This window comes from Mya arenaria, chromosome 2 (genome assembly GCF_026914265.1).
Source record: "Mya arenaria isolate MELC-2E11 chromosome 2, ASM2691426v1".
Lineage (NCBI taxonomy): Eukaryota > Metazoa > Mollusca > Bivalvia > Myida > Myidae > Mya > Mya arenaria.
The window spans coordinates 68252714-68271004 of NC_069123.1; the positions used below are offsets into that span (position 1 = coordinate 68252714).

Sequence of the window (18291 nt, forward strand, 5' to 3'; positions counted from 1 at the left end):
TCTTTTGAAAGATAGACAATACATCTTATTAAAGCAACATGAATATTTAATCTTTTTCTGTGTAGGAATGGTTGAGCTAAGCTAACAGCTTTTCGCAAAAAAATCCGTTCATTATCCACATAAGACTGAATTAATGCAAAGGCCACATTTGATTAATAGTTTAGCTTGGCGCTACCCGACTAAAATACCCACATTTTTTAATCTATGCGATTGTACTGTTTACAAATTTAGGAATTGGAAAAAAACAACAAACCCCTATCTCCCTTCCCACACAACAAACCCCTAGCTTCCTTCAAACACCTCGCTACCTTCCCACACATCAAACCCCTAACTAACTTCAAACACCCCGCTACCTTCCCACACATCAACCCTCTAGCTATATTCAGACACCTCGCTTCCTTCCCGAACATCAAACACCTCGCTACCTTCCCACACATCAAACACCTCGCTACCTTCCCACACCTCAAACACCTCGCTACCTTCCAACTCATCAAACACCTCGCTACTTTCCCACACATCAAACACCTCGCTACCTTCCCACATAGCAAACATCTCGCTTCCTTCAAACACCTCGATATCTTCCCACATAGCAAACACCTCGCTACTTTCCCACACCTCACTTCTCTGTTTTTAGGTTCAACTTCAATATATCATAGCCTTTTCCATAATCATAGAGCATTGACAATGATTATCTATACCATTTGGTTGTCCGGTAAGCGCAGTGGTTAGTGCACATGCTTCTCACCTAGGCGACCCGGGTTCGATTCTCGCCCTGGACGCATGCGAGATTGGTTTGTGGTCACCAAGCCGGACAAGTGGGTTTCCTCCTGGTACTCCTGTTTCCCCCACAATGCAAGACCACACTCTCGCATAAAACTTGCCAACGAGAGTGATTAATATAATGTTGTAACAAGAGCTGTCACAGTATGTGACGAATGCCCCCGAATGCGAAATTGAGCTATGAACAAGGTCAGTACATGAAAAGTTAAAGATCAAGCAAAAACATATGGCAAGTTATTTTAAATTGCCTCTGAACATAAAAAATACCACCCATACCTGACAACCTACATTCTTATGTCCTTATATTCAGCATTCCATTGTGAATAAACACTAAGTGTATCTTTCACCTTAGAGGTAGGGACATGGGTCTTGCACGTGACACGTCGTCTTGGTATGTCAAACACATGTGGCAAGTTATTTTCAAATCTGTCCATACAAGAAATAGTAACAGCCAGGACATAACAACCAATACTCTGTATCCTTATATGCAGCACTCCATTGTGTCTATACAAGGGAAAGTTACAGCCCAGACATGACAACCTATAATCTATGTCGCTATATGCAGCATTCCATTGTGAATAAACATTAAGTGTGACCTTGACCTAAGAAATAGGGACAAGGGTCTTGCACACGACACGTCGTCTTGGTATTTGCCAAACACATGTGGCAAGTCATTTTAAAATCTGTCCATACAAGGGAAAGTTACAGCCCGGACACGATAATCTATACTCTATGTCATTATATGCAGCATTCCATTGTGAATAAACACCTAAGTGTGACCTTGACCTTAGAGGTAGGGACACGGGTCTTGCACGCGACACGTCGTCTTGGTATGTCGAACACATGTGGCAGGTTATTTTAAAATCTGTCCATACAAGGGAAAGTAACAGCCCGGACACGACAACCTATACTCTATGTTCTTATATGAAGCATTCCATTGTGAATAATCACTAAGTGTGACCTTGACCTAAGAGGTAGGGACAAGGTGTTGCACGCGACACGTCGTCTTGGTATGCCGATCACATGTGGCAAGTTATTTTAAAATCTGTCCATACAAGGGAAAGTTACAGCCCGGACACGACAACCTATACTCTATGTCATTATATGCAGCACTCCATTGTGAATAAACACCTAAGTGTGACCTTGACCTTAGAGGTAGGGACACGGGTCTTGCACGCGACACGTCGTCTTGGTATGCCGAACACATGTGGCAAGTTATTTTAAAATCTGTCCATACAAGGGAAAGTTACAGCCCGGACACGACAACCTATACTCTATGCCCTTATATGCAGCATTCCATTGTGAATAAACACCTAAGTGTGACCTTGACCTTAGAGGTAGGGACACGGTTCTTGCACGCGACACGTCATCTTGGTATGCCGAACACATGTGACAAGTTATTTTAAAATCTGTCCATACAAGGGAAAGTTACAGCCCGGACACGACAACATACTATGTCCTTATATGCAGTATTCCATTGTGAATAAACACCTAAGTGTGACCTTGACCTAAGAGGTAGGGACACGGTTCTTACACGCGACACGTCGTCTTGGTATGCCAAACACATGTGGCAGGTTATTTTAAAATCTGTCCATACAAGGGAAAGTTACAGCCCGGACACGAGTTATTGAGCCGGACACACGGACGGACGGAAGGACGGACGGACGGTGCGATTTTAATATGACCACCTTCGGGGGCATAATAACTAGTGCCAAAGAGAATGGCAAAGTTCATTTATTTTCCTTCATTTAAACAAATGGAATTACTCGATCCATGTTACAGCCAGAGTTATGGGTCTTGGTACATGTCTCTGGAAACATGTGAACCATTTCATTTGAATAGATTGAATGGTTTTGCAGTAATGGCTACGGTTCAAGTATTCACACAACAGTGCCGCTACTGAAAACAACTCTTAAAACTCAATTGTTTCATAGAAAAATAGACAATCCATAAATGTACCAGTTCATCTAGTTATGCTAGTTAATAACGAACTAGATAATAAATCAGGTCTTATCAGAGCGCTGTACCCAAATGTATACGGGACGTAGTTAACTATAAACAACAAACCAGTTGCCATGGTTTAAAGCACATGTTCATCGGTAATAACATTTTCATTTTTTACAATTTCATTTGCTCAACTATAAATAAAATAAATTTGAACAATAACTATCATAATATTACATCATTTACAACAGAATGACACTCAAAACATCTTACACAATCATTGGACGGATCACAATTAAAATAATTATATAATTGAAATAAATAAACTGTAGTAAAAAAGAAAAGCATACATAAGAACTTTGTATTCTACTTTTTATATTCTGAATGTGTCTATGAGTGAGAACAATCACATGCAAATCAAACAAGTATACATAAAGCATTTTGGAGAAACTTTTCTGAAGTTTGACAATGATAATTCATTTATTATTAAGACCATTTTCTTGCTTATTTTCATATTTTGGTGTACACATATTTTTTTTTCTTTACATTCAAAATCGAAAAAAACACATTTTCACCAAGATGCTATATGAATACTGCCCTTGTTGTGTTCCGTTCAACAACTATACATGCCAGTGTTTATGTTTAACAATCAGTAACATTATAACTCATGGGAAATGACATATCTTCCAAGGGCCATGAACAGCAGTAATATATCATGTATGATTCTCAAGAAGGGCACAACCACAGAGATATAGCATCATGTCATATACAATGCCAGTGTCTGGTAAAAAATCAGTATCACAGAACAGAGAGAACACTTGTCAGATCTAGGGAGCAGCAGAAACATAACCACATAGCAGTGGGAGGAGCATTCTGGAACAGACTAAATGCCATCATTTAACTAAATTTTAACTGGCAAATATCCTTCTTTCTTCACTGTATGAAAACCAGATTTTAGCCTTGTCAAGTCAAAACTCTTATTTTTCAGGATTTTGCTGCAAATACTCCCCTAGACATGGTATTCAGAATCAATGGAATGTTTAAACTATAACTTCTTGAATCACTAGGGTAGAGGCACAAGGTTTTCCTTTGCCCACTTCTTCATTGTCCGCACCATGTATTCCACTTGTGGGTTGCTCGTGTTTCGCAGCATGTTAATCACATCTCGCAATGTCTCCCTGCAAAATAAGTTTTTTTCAAGTATAAAATTTCATAAGAACTACAAGACCAATAAAGATTTTTTTTCAGAATTTTTTACTTATCAATAAAACAAAAACAGAACTCACAGTGTGAATGCTACATACTAGGAAAACGAATACCTTATAAAGATTATAAAGGCAGGTCTTCAGAACAATCAAAATCAACACTTAAGTATAGTGGATTTAAGCCAGAGTCTACAAAGAAAAATGCTAGCTTTGATACAATATAAGAATGACATCCCTAGCCTCTTACCTGGGTTCATGTCCAGCTATGATGAGTTGGAACACACCCACACACGCCCCTCGCTTCCCCTCCCAGTACTCGGGATTCGGGTCCAGTCTCTCCAGGACGTCAAATGCCTTTGCAGCGTAGTAGAACTGACCCATCTGAAACATTCAACATGCAGGGTGCTACAATTCAACAAGAATGCTGAGCAGTGAACATCAACGCTCATCTGTTTTATTCCCCAGTTTAACAAAGGTCCATATTTAAAAATTATTAACAACAGGGTTATGATTCTTGCTAAACATTTAAGTGTTTTGTCACTGCCAATGTGTATCAAGTTTCATTGGAATTTTTAATTATTTCCATGGTTCAAGTCCCTAAACACCACAGCTATCAGGTTACAGAATGAAGACCCTCTTCAATCAGCGGAAAGATTTTGGTAAAACTATTATCAATGCATTATAAAAAAAACCCTCTTATTTTTATGTTTTAAGGAGCAGATTTTTCTTTTATACAATAAAAACATTTGAATAACTATGTGAAACAACAATCCCAATGATTATCCATTTAAACAAATGTCAATACCCAAAATGTGACCTACCTTGTAGCAGTCATTTGCTATGAGTTGTAAGAGGGAGAAGGACTCTCCGGACGTCTCCATCTTCAGGTACAGCTCCCAGGCTAGACGAGACTTGCGGTTCATTATGTCTGAAACACAACACAATAGCCATTTTGAAATGGTGTGCAATTAAAACAAAATAAGCAAAACTTAACTGGAAGTTAATATTGGATTAATTTCTATGAGACAAAAATATTATATGAGGAAATTTTATCATTAAGGGGATAGAAACACTGAAGAACACTGGCAATGATTTCAAAAAGCCTGAAGTCTGAGTTCGGACTCAAGTGGCATAACTGCAAATCTTAATTTCATTGTTACTTTCCTGTGTTGAGTTTTGATGATGAACTGCTGAATCTTATTACTAGTTGACACTGTACCCTTCATTACACTTCTGTATTAACAAATGGAATAAAGCTGATTCTCTGATACCCAGAGTTCTGAGCCTGCTGGCTACGAAACAATTATGCTGGACTACCATTTTTTTTAAAGAGAAACCTAACAGGTTACTTATATGGCAGGCTACCATTAAGGCAAACATTTAATAATGCAAGCCACATGCTAATATTTTCTTAAGTGAGTACAACTGTGTATACAGTGTACATACAGCATCTGGCCAGCCAGCTGAGGTAGGTGTAGTCATTTTTAATCTTGTCACTCTGGATCAGCAGAGCCACCTGCAAAAAAAAACACTTCTTGCTACACAACAAAATATACACCATCACATACAGAAACTACAATTAACTTCTACACAGACATTGTGCTAAGCAACTACTCTTAATATCTATTTTAATCCATTTAAATCTGGCAATGTGATAACTTCCATTAAGTTTGAAAAATGAACATATTGATGTTGAATAACTAATTCTAATATACTGGTAATAACTTATTTTCTATTTTGAACTCACTTACTCTGAATGAACTCACTTACTGTGAATATGTAATTTTATAACATGTAAACAGTAAGTGAATATGATAACTTCACTTGAAAGAGGAGCAACTTATTGTTGGAAAACAATTCATAACAACAATATCATTTGACCAGGTACATGTAAGTGATTTACAATCCAACATACTTCCTCAGCCTCTTTGAAGTTTCCGACAGCAGCCTTAGCCTGGGCGTAGTTGAAGTTGAATGTGTCATCATTGTAGAAGTAACTCTGGAGAAAAACCATAGACAGAATGGCGTGAAAGCCGATAGACTTGAAATGCTTTGACGAAGCAACATAAAAGTCATACTATATCATACAATCATACCAGGTTGTCCAAAGAACATGCAAGTGAATGATGGATACCATTTAAAGCAAGATCTAATGTTGTTAAACTGTTGAATTATTTTAAAAACTCATTTACACAAATGTAACCGTTTTATTTAACATCTTAACTTCATGAAATGGAGTGATCCTTGAAAGTGCATGTCACCTTGATAGAGTTGAGATATATGAGGACATCCTCAAACTGCTTGAGCAGGAAGAAACAGGAGGCCATACACTGTCTACCTGGGATTGTATCTGGAAACACAAGCACATTACCAGTAATGGTTGAGTTGTATCTATGTGTGACAAGCATCTTACCATTTCATTCAATGTTTCAATAAAAGAAAATAATTTAATATTGAACATCAAGACTTATTAAAGCTATTATTATTATTGTACAATCTATATGAAAGAGGTGTTGAAACTTATTTATGAACGACCACATAACAATGATGTGCAATTTTATTCTACCAAATTTGAGTAGCTATAAGCAGTCATGTATTAATAAAATTAGAAACAAAAGTTCATTGTTATATGTATTTCAGAACATAATTTTGATATGACATGTACATGAAATTTTAAACATTAAATTAAACTTAGTTAACAAACAAGCTTTTTCATTAGGGTATTTTTCCCCTTGAACTAGTATTGAATAAGGCTGTTCAATTAGAGCAACGTGAGGAGTGAAAGAACATAAGATGGTAAATGTTATCTTCTGCAACCCGTATTAGAATAGTTAGATGTTGTTTGTGTACACAGGTGTCTGGGGTTGATAACGAGAACACATAAATATTGAAGAAAGAAAACAACTAAAGGAAGAAACTGTGGATACTCTAACATGGCACCAAAAACTAACATCAACTGAATTTGTTCAGCACTTTTGGAAAAAAAACATCTTGTATCTCAAGTTGACATATACACAGAAATTAATTCAACTTAAAACAGTTTTATGAGTCAAAATGAATGTAACAAAGTAAGTTGGTTTTGCAAATAGCAGTTTTTGATTGCTTATACTTATATAATTCTCTGTTTCATCTTCGCACATTTAACTCATGACTAAAGTTACTTTTATTAATTAGCATCATTATTTGTTTTTTAAGTTTTACTAACTAAAGATCCGGATAGCAGGCTATTGAAAGATACTTGACAGAGGGACCAGAAGTAACAAACAACCCATTAAGCTCCATGTCAACACAGAGATACATAGATGTGTCTATAGCAACATACCACTTTCACTTGCAGAACCACCAACTAGTTGGAAAAATTGTTGAGCTTCCTTTAGATGTTCTCTCTGAATATAAAGATAAGAATGTGTTTACCCCCTCGCTATACAGGCACCTGTCAATACCCATGTCGGATATCTGAGTGTCCTTCACTGAGAAGTTTACTGGCAAGGGCTGGGGTTTATAAAGTATTTTTAAAACAGAATTTCTATAACTGAAAAAATGAACTTTTTCCTACCAATAAACTTCTGTGAACATGCTATGCACTGAAAATGTAAATATCTGTACACAGACATGCATGGGTATAACGCCTGTACTGCCATATTCTATTTCAGTCTCAATTTATTTCTTGTTCAAATTCAACAGCCTGACTGTTACATAGTTACAGCCTGTGTACAGATATCCCCTTGGTCAGTGTATATACACACATGTAATGTGTGTTAAGAGAGTGTGACCTACCACTCTCGCTGGCCGAGCCCCCTACCAACTGGAAGTACTGCTGGGCAATCTTCAAATGCTCTCGCTGTCAATATACACCAGCACATTGTAGAACTTACACATATATAAATATATAAGTAGTAGAACAACATCAGACTTTTAATTACATTTTATGAGACCTATTAATTCACCTAAAAAAAGACATGCGAATAGAAATTTACAACCTCTTTTATAACTTACAATTATATTTTATGAACTGTCAAGGTAAAGATTTTACCAAACTCTCAAAGTTTTTGGCGGTGCAAAAGGGGCATAACTCGACAACTATTTATTCCATGAATATAGGAGTTGCTTAAATGTTTCTGGCAATATTTCCCGAATTCAAATATATTGAAGTTCATCTGTTCCAGTTTAGGGCTATTCCAGTAAAACATATAACCCACAGGGGGAAGGCAATAATTTTCATAGTGTATGGGCAGGTGTTTTTTTTCACTAATATGGACCACAAAGGAGTAAATTTGCTTCTGTAGGGGGGTGGTATTATTTAAATGTGCCTTCCCCCTGGGGGTTATATGTTTAAATGGAATAGCCCTTAACAGTTTTTGAGTAACAACAAAGGTTAAAGTTTCTGAGTGCCTATGGTCCTGACAAATACCGAGACCAAGGCTATGACAATAGTGAATACCTCAACTTTTCTTTGAAAAACAAGACAAGCCAAAACCAATAATTGAATAGAATTGTGATAAACACAGTAAAATAAGAAACAATATAAAGATTTACATAAACAAAACATGCATATGGAAATTCTGCCATTTATCTAACTTTGAACAAAGACCATTACACTGTATTTGCTTTGTTTCTTGCCAGAAAGAAGCTGAAATATGTATGCTATCCCAATTAATGAACAACAAAAAACAGAATATTATATTTCAATAATAAAAAAATTATTAGTAGTAGACGCAAAGGTCAATGGTTGTTTCACAAATTTTAAAATCACAGCTTATATTTATATCTTGACTGTTTAAAATGAAATATTTTAACAGTTAAATATGATTTCCACAGGCAACAGGGACATATACATGAGTAACAAAATCACTGTGACTTTTATCCACAATTTGCAGAAACCCTTTAATATTTATTTAATGACTATGGACAGTCTGATATGCAAGTTTACAGCAAATTCCACCCATACTTACCGATCCCTGCTCCTGTCCGAGTGCGGCATTCACCACCCCCTTGAGGATGTACTCCTGGGGTGTGGTTGGCTCCAGGTCCTTGATCAGGTTGTAGGCCTCACCAACGTCATCTGCAGTACAAGATGCTCATACTTACTCAAACAGATAACATAAATTTAAAAGTTTATCTTTCATTTATTAAAAACTTCTTTCCTTAAAACAATGGTTTTCAATTAAAGATTTTCTTGAATATTCTTAATTTGAAGGTTTGCAAATGGCGAAAATGACTGCAGTAGAATGCCAAATCAACTACAAATAAATGTACTCTAATCTATTGATTTTTTTTCTTGTCACATGATTACCCTGAACAAACAAAAGACTCCATGTGCACATGAATTCAATATATTATTTTGTTAAAAGTAGGTTATTGTAAAAGGCTGTTGTAATAAAATTTAAAGCGTCAAATAACAGATACAAATAACAATTATACGAATCTTAATTTTAAGCCAATTGCTGTTTTGTCTCCATTAAAGAACTCACCTTGTTTGAGATAATAGATGACAAGGTTGAGCCTGGCCTCCGGGAGGGCGTCAATCAAGGGAGGTAAGCACTGTAGGGCCCCCTCTCCTCCCCGAAACACCACCTGTAGATGGGGAGGTAGCATCAGTATAATGTATCAGATAATGTAACTCTATGACATTGACAGTATTTCAAATTAAAACTGAACTGAACAATGAAATTAAGTTACAGCTAACTATATCATGTTTAAATTCATCATGAGTTATACAATAATTTACAATTTCACATCCTTTTGTAATGAAACCAAAACACAAGAAAGGGTAATTAACATACCAGGTTGTGCTTGATAAGATCCCTGGCAAAAATGAAGGATGGTGATGCCATGTCCTCAAGATTTTTCAACTCGGCCTGCAAGGAAGATCAAGCCAGCTGTATTTTTATGTAGCTTCAATCTTCTCTTAACATTGATTTTAATGTACTACCATGATTGAGCAACCTAGGAAAATAGTCAATAAGCCGCTGTTTTCCAGTGACTAAAGAACATCATCAATTCTAAGCCTCTCAAAATTGGACGAAACAATTCAATTGTGAAGAGGGACCACAAAAAATTAAAGCCATCTACATAAGGTGCTATCCAGCAAACTTAAGTTACATAAATGGTCAATGTACCAATAATTTGCAATACATCACTGACAGCCTCATTTAGAAGACAAAAAAGAAAAGTCAATAAAAGAATTCACTTTAACATTATACCTCTGCAGCCTTGCCATTATAAAGGCGGAAGTGGTTGCATGCCTTCAGGTTGAGGGCGACGGCACTGTCTGGGAACTGCTGTAGATATACGGCTAACACCTCCTACAGGAAACATACAATACATGGTAGTCATTGAACAGTTACAAAGAAATCAATTGATATCAATCCTTTAATACTAAGCTTTCAGTGGAATAGCCCAGCATATATGTACATTTAATCATTGAGAAGAGCTCAGACTAGCTTCCGTTTAGTAACACCACAAAAAACCCAAATACCCCTTTAGTCATTTATTGGTTTTATTTTGTGCGTTATTTAGAAGCTTAATCAAGTGGACTGGCTAATATAGAGGAATTCACATGACATTTCCTGCTGAACACCAAGAATTTAAAAAATAAATATATATTCTATTAAATTTAGGCATTTATTTTTAATTAACAATTAGCACAATTGGTACAGCCCTGACTGTCAAGTTAATTGGTTAGAAGACCAATGATCATCACTATTATCAACCACAGTTTTTGCCCTTCGTTTTCTTAAATATATGTTAAGTAGGAGTTATGTAAATGTACTTTCAAAATATTCAGTTATTCAATTATCACATAATTTTACGAAGTCTATATACAACTCTTCTAATTCTTGCATTGATTAAAAACACATAAAGCCTAAATGGACAAAACCTGTAATTTGTTCTATAAAAATGAAACTATTACTTACTTGTGAAACATCGTAGTAGTCCAGCTTGTAGTAACACAGAGCCACATACACATTTAGTGCCAAGAAATCTCTGAAATACAAATAAGGTCATTTTATGGAATACATTTCTTTCAATTATACATTACAACTACAATGCAGATATAATAGGTTCTAACAGTAATCAATCATATTTAAAACTAATCTTCAGCCTTAATTTTCCTAGTTTCTATCTATAACAAGAGCTGTCGTAAGACAGCGCGCTCGACTTCGCCGCTTTGACTTAGAAGTGAATACAATAACAATGTAGTATTACCAAGTTTGGTCTATTTATGTCAAACCTTACTAAAATTATTCAATACATAAGGTGACTTTGATACTGCCCTCCCACCACCCGAAAAATGACGCAAGTCATTCAAATAACTTGATTTCCCATTATGAAAATGTGGTAAAGAATATACAAATATGCCTTTCAAAAGAAATTAAAAAAAATAATATATATAATAAAAAACTTCAAGGGCCATATAGTATAGCCCTCCTTGTTTTCCCTTGGTATAAAACTGGTTAAGAATGTAAAAATGTGCCTGTCAAAAGAAATTTAAAAATAAAATAAAAAAATATTGAAGGGACATAATTTGTATTTAGGGTTAAAATGGAGTTATGTTTCTTGTTGTAAGATGGTCGTAAATAATTCTGAATTTTATTAAGTGCATTGAATGAAAGGTATAAAAGTTTTTTGATTTAAATCCCAACTTGCCCTTAACTTTTACTTGCCTAAGACTTTAACCTAAGTCAATCAGGGGCCATAACTTGTATTAAGGATATGGAGTTATGTAACCTCAATTGGGTGATGGTCCTGAACAACTGTGTGAAGTATTAAGTCAATTTAATGAAGGGTATAGAAGTAATTAATAAATATCCCAACCTGCCCTAAAACTTTAACCTAAGTTCCATAGTCAATCAGGGGCCATAATTTGTATAAAAGATAATATGGAGTTATCTAACCTCATAATGTGATGGCTCTGAACAAGTATTAAGTCAATTGAATGAATGGTATTGGAGTCTCAAGTGAAAATCCCAACTTGCCCTAAAACTTTAACCTGCCCTAAAACTTTAACCTAAGTCAATCAGAGACCATAACTTGTATTAAGGATAATATGGAGTTATGTAACCTCATTGTGTGATGGTCCTGAACAACTGTGTGAAGTATTAAGTCAATTGAACAAAAGGTATAGAAGTTATTTATAAATATCCCAACATGCCCTAAAACTTGAACCTAAGTTTCATAGTCAATCAGAGGCCATAATCTGTGTAAAGACTAATATGGAGTTATCTAACCTCATCATGTGATGGCCCTGAACAAATGTGTGAAGTATTAACTCAATTGAATGAAAGGTATTGGACTTATAAGTGAAAATCCCAACTTGCCCTTAAACTTTAACCGGACGCCGACGCCAACACTGGGGCGAGTAGTATAGCCCACCTATTCTTCGAAAAGTCGAGCTAAAAATGTGATTTCTACAAAAGTCAAATACCGGTACCCTGATTTTAGCAATAAAAACTCGAGCAAAAATTTCTTTATTTCTTATAGATCAATACCTGTACCATTTTTCTCCATTTTAATAGCGATGGTAATACCTGTTATCAAGCAGTATTCTCTTGTATATATCTATGGCCTCCTGGTAGTGTGAGCGGAGGTAATGTATGGATGCCAGGGAGAGCTGGTCCTCTATGATGTCCTGTAGCTGACCATGGTACCCCATCAGTCGTTTCTCATCATTAAACTTGTGGGAGAGGTGGAACAAAAGTCGGTTCTGGAGACGACTTGTGGGAGCTGGGATAGGGAACATACTTAGGTTATATTTTCAGCAATGTATATATGCTTTCAAATTAGTCAATATAATAGAATTTAAGAAGGCAAAGATTTTGAGATTAAAATGAGTATTTTAATGAAGTGTAAATGAAAATTAAATGTCACTAGTTTAATTTAACTAATAAAACTGCTTCATGTAATGGTAGTCAGTTTGAAAGGAAATTTCTATTCATCAGATTCACAACCTTGATAGTAGTATCACTGAACTAGTGCAAATGGGTCATGCAAATGGATCATTCAAAAGTTTATACAATGTACAAGAACAGCAATAAGTTTTAGTAACTATTTCTAATATATTCAACTTTTCATGATTGCACAATTAATAGTAAATGGGATTATTTAATTCTGAAATTATTTAGTTTTTGTTTGTACTACCCGGTAAGTGTAAAAACTGCAATTTGTTGAAATAAAATTTCTGCCTTGCATTGAACGAATGAAAGAAAACAGCAACTTTTGAGAATGAAACATAATAAGACATAAATGATTTCAGAACAGATGTGTCAATTTATGGGGTTTAAGTGATGTAGTAGCCAGTAGCTGGAAGTTCATATCAGCTCTGTAAGATTTATTTGACATTGTACCATGCATATCCTCAAATGATTAATTTTATATTCAAGGGTTGTTTGGGAAAGATGCAGAATTTTTACATAAAAATAGATTTTGGTGAAAAGGTTTGAAAAATGGTATCCATGACACAACCTCATGTATATTTGAAGCAAGTCATTTTTTTTTTAAAAGGTACAATTTCTGCAGTAAGATAACCACCATATTTTGCCCTGATAATTTCACCCTGAAATAAGTGACAATGTCACATGTCTCATCTTGACATTATTTGGTGAAAATTTGAAAATGTCATCGGATGCAATAACTAGTAAACATTATTTGTACCAATTTACAAACATTTGTACCATAATTTACTATGTTTATGTGAGAATTCCCCACACTTCTCAAACAACACTCATATATCACAGACAATGGCTATTGAATCATGCTGGTCTGGGTTTTTTCATTTTCATTTCGATTGTGAAAAATTGATATGAATAGGTTTTTGTCAGCTTGTTGTGAGAAAACAGTGAGAAGAAAATCTAAGGTGTTTGCAGCATCCAATGTTATACATGTGTTTTATCCACGATTGGTTTTACACTTTTTGTTATGACCAAAATTTGCAATCTTTTTAAAAGATAAAAACACCGCAAGTGGATGTCAACGCTCATCGGGTTTTATTTTTCAAAAGAGGACATTATTAAACAATGATTATTAAAGCCACAGTTATTGGCTTTGCCATACATTTGTGTATTGTTACTGGCAACATGTGTACTCAATTTTGGATAAATTACTAAGAAGTTATTTAGTTAAGTTGTAGCACGCCTATGACACCAAGACTATCACAATACCACAACTTCTTTTTCTCGAAAAGCATGCAAGCTTAAAAGACACCAGCAGGTGAACAATATAGACATAGAGGATGCTCCAGTACACCGTGAAACTTAAGAGCTCAATCATCTTACAAGCATCCTTGTGAAGATTTTCAACAGAAATTCCAGCTAGCTGCAAACCTAAAATAAATGGCCGATTTCAACTTTACAACAAATGCATTACAGTATGCATTGACGTTAACATGTACATGGAAATGCATGAAAATACAGCAATATTTTTGTTTGAATTAAGCCAAACTTGTAATCAATTCATATCTAAAAAATCAATGTAGTGCAGATTTATCTTGTGTTACATCTCAAATGATGAGAAAATCAAAACACATTTAATGTGATTTTCATGCACTTTCATTATTTACACAGCAGATACCAAGTTATTTTTATGAAGCTACTCTTCAATGTTAGTACGCGTTTGAACATAATAATTCCGGAGAGACGAATATTCACTTTGTTCTAACTTATGAAAGACATTTTTTAACATACACATGTATCAAAGTAGAATAGCTAGAAGTCTCAACAAACTCATTGCATGATGTACATGGAAGTTTCAATGGATTTTAGCAAAGAACCAATGAATGCAAAGCAAAAAAATGGACTTTCCACCCTACTTGAGGCAATAGCTTACCCTTCTGTGCAGCCTCATCAGCTTCAGGGTACATTCCGAGGAAGAAACATGTACAACCAAGGTTCACATACACATCTGGATGACAGGTGCCTTTTGCTGTAATACGGTTGTACTCCTGTAGATGAACGGAACATTGATAACAGGTATAACATAATTTGCAATTAAATTATTGAACATTATTTACTTAAATTGGTCAGAAATTGTGTCTGTAAGAACAAATGTATTTGCTGTCTGCTACAAAAATTTTAATTTGGTTCTTGATGACTGGAAGGCACTCAATTAGCTGAGACATTAAAACAGTGTTGATGTGTATGAAACCTAAATGCAACACTACAGTGAAAACAAATAGTTGATCTGAGTTGTGTTTGACTTCTGATCAGTAGGCAGTTAAATCCTACAGTTCCAAATTAACTTAATTGTCTGCTGACCGTTATTTCACTCAAACAATTCCTAGCCACAGTGTTCAAATTGATAATTGGAAATTGTTATGTGCTATATGACTGAAACAAACATGCCTCCATGGCTCGTTTATAATCTGCCAGATGGAAGGCACAATAGGCAATCCACAGATCTGTATCCTGGTCTCCTTTCCCACCGGCTCTATTGAACTGTAAAATATCAGAAGTATTCATTTATAAGTTATAAATTAATAGAAAACTATCAATACCTTATAACGTTTACAGGGCCTAAGTGTTGGCCATCGGTTCCAATTTTACAATCGATAATCGGTTCCACTCAAGTAACCAATTATCGATAGTACAATCGTTTTTTTAAAATACTAGATAAAACCTAAAGTGAAGTTTTATTCATCCACATTATTAAACATTATATGCATATACGTTATGTCTACGATTGAAGTAATTAAGTGTTATATCAAAAATAGTTCATTTTTACTTGCTCATTGTGGCTTTCATCTGCCATTTTGTTAAAGATAACGTCTGAACACTAACTTATATTTTTTTCAAATTTTTATTTCGATGATCGATTATAACCAAATACAATCGATTGTCGCCGATTTCAGGCCCAACCAATGGATTTTCGATTATAATCGATCATCGGAACATCACTACTTCTTAGAGCCATAATACTTTAAGGATTTCATTGTTTATTTAGAAAGCCATTAAATTCCGACCTAATTAATTCAGTGGTGCCCTTTCTATCAGATATCATTTTCAGAAAAAATATTGAAAAATTATTGCAGCCACTAGCAATTGCCAGCAGGAAACCTGAGCCATGTACAGAACACCCATAGCAGGGTTCAAATTTAGCAGTTGCTTACTCCCTAAATATGAGTCAAATTCTGAAAATGCGAGTAGGATTTCATGACCACTCGATATCTTTAGCGAATGTTCGCCAAGTTCAACCGTTCAAACCTTAATTATCTTAAAAAGATCGGTTCGTAAAAAACTATGCTCATTTTTTAAATAGTGGATACCTTCGACAGTTTTCACTAACTATGATGGCTTTGAAAAAACAACAGTGCTAAAATATGAAAAATATAATTTTATTCATTTCGTTCAAATATATTTTGTTGATCAGCTTAAACTAAAAGTTGAATCTTTAAGAATTTAATTCGTAACAGACAGGTAAACATTTTTCACACATCGTTTTAAAAAGGCAAAAATCAGGTGCCCCATTTATTGCCTGTTAGTTTTAATGAAAGTGAAAGGCGAACTGAATGACTTAATTAAATCGTTGTCAGTGTACTGTGTACAAAACAGTAATGGTCTATTTTATACCCTTTTATTACTTTTCCATTTATGTAAAAGAACAATTATTGACCATGTGGTATTATAATGTCATTGAGTTGAAGTGTTTATAGTGAGTAATTATGGTATCTTACCTTGTTGTACTTCTATTGTCAAATTATACACAACATTCATCACATCAGTTTTAATTTTAACTAGTTTAAGTCAAAATAATATAATAGTCATGCGATTTCATAATTATTTTTCTTAAAAAGCAATTAGTTTTGACAATTTAGCTATAATTTTTTAGGCCACTTGCTTTTTTTAGCAAGTGGCAAAATAAGTTAAAGTTGAACCCTGCTATAGTGATAGACCCACTTTTCATTTCACTCTTTAATGACAAAATCAATGAATTTAGCATCCGTCCACAGTCCTGGTACAGACTTTTGCCACTGGTAAGACAGAGAAATGCTGCAGAAACTTGATGAGGATTTCCTTTAAAATTTATATTGTATGAATTACAATGTTAATCGTTTATGATGGTTCTTAAGCACCACCTACAAATTGCCAAGAAATATGAAATTGACAGAATCCACATCGCGAAAATGTGACAGAATTTTTTGGTCGTTTTGAAAATCCCATCTTCAGAACTGGAGTGTTATTTTGGTTTGATTTAATTTATAATGATGTCATTGATCATCAGGACTATGAAAATGTTCAATGATAGATGTATGCACCTTGTGAATATATAATCCTGTGTGAAGTTGTCTCACTTCTTTCTTAATTAAGATCCTTAAAATTTTACCATAGGATATATTGATTTAAAACAGAAAGGGTAACAGCAATCATGGACAATTAATGATAAAAGTATAAAAGGTATAAAAAATTTACTTCTAGCAAAGTTATTGCCCCAGTGTAATCTCGCGCTTCCAAAAATTCTTCCAACTTTGGAAGCTTTTTCTTCTTTTTGTTTTCTTTTGCTGGGGTAGTGGAGCCAGGCCCAATGGCCGGCTTTTGGCGTGAGAGCATCTGTAAGATAATATTTATTTAAAGTCAGCAAGACAGATATACAGACAACATAAGCTCTGATGAGCTTTTATAACCGACTATGAATAGAATAAATAGAATAAAATGGCATGTCAACGAAGAAAAATGACGCAAACAAATTAATTATTTTACCCCACCCATCTGTCATTTCAATGCAAAACATTTCATGACTTGGAAATTTTAATGATTTCATTCAAAATCTTATATTTGTATGTTCAAAGACGCAATGAAATGAAAGTATAGCACAGTCTTTTACCATATTGATGCTTTTTTGGTTGTCAAGTACACTTCCTAGGGCAAAATGTTGGTTTGTTCACAAACTTCTAAATTTGTTTGGCCCGGTTGCTGGAATGTGAATGCCGCGCATGCGCACTGCGCACTGTATTTTTTGGAACCGAACGAAAATATACAGGCAAGAAAACCACAGTTTAGTTCATGATAAAACCTGCGTATTATTTTCAGGGCAGCATCTTCAGTTATTCTTAAAAAATAGAAAATGCTGAACAGTTGTATTTCTCCGATAAACAATAACATTAAGAAAGCAGCGACGCTTGCATGTTGGTCCTCCGAAAAAATACCGCTACATACCGACTGAATTATTATTATTTTGTTCAGTAGCTACTTGTGATACCACCTTGAGCTTTTCAACGATACCATTACATTTATAAAATATCTAAACAGATGAAAACAAAAGTACGACCTCAAAAAATGAACACCATGTGGCATTTTGCCGATTTTGCTGCGCTGGCATTACTTACGTGCACATAATAGTCGCTACTCACGGTTTATAATGACTAAAACGT

The 18291-nt window shown here is 34.9% G+C and overlaps 1 protein-coding gene across 3 annotated transcripts; it reads right to left on the bottom strand.

Moving 5' to 3' along the window:
- Positions 1-2854: 2854 nt before the first annotated feature.
- LOC128243705 (intraflagellar transport protein 56-like) lies at positions 2855-17852 on the bottom strand. 3 transcript variants are annotated; one of them, XM_052961635.1, is made up of 18 exons: positions 17745-17852; positions 17333-17470; positions 15269-15361; positions 14754-14868; positions 14204-14251; positions 12461-12656; positions 10847-10916; positions 10133-10234; positions 9713-9787; positions 9401-9503; positions 8882-8991; positions 7252-7315; positions 6191-6279; positions 5845-5928; positions 5376-5445; positions 4751-4857; positions 4177-4310; positions 2855-3902 (listed from the first exon to the last, which is right to left on the bottom strand). In XM_052961635.1, the coding sequence occupies exons 1-18, from the start codon at positions 17745-17747 to the stop codon at positions 3788-3790; spliced, it is 1716 nt and encodes a 571-aa protein (XP_052817595.1). In that variant the 5' UTR covers positions 17748-17852; the 3' UTR covers positions 2855-3787. The 3 variants fall into 3 exon arrangements, with proteins under 3 accessions (XP_052817595.1, XP_052817587.1, XP_052817601.1); XM_052961627.1 differs by lacking the exon at positions 7252-7315 and adding an exon at positions 7707-7770; XM_052961641.1 differs by lacking the exons at positions 7252-7315; positions 14204-14251 and adding an exon at positions 7707-7770.
- Between the last annotated feature and the right edge of the window lie 439 nt (positions 17853-18291).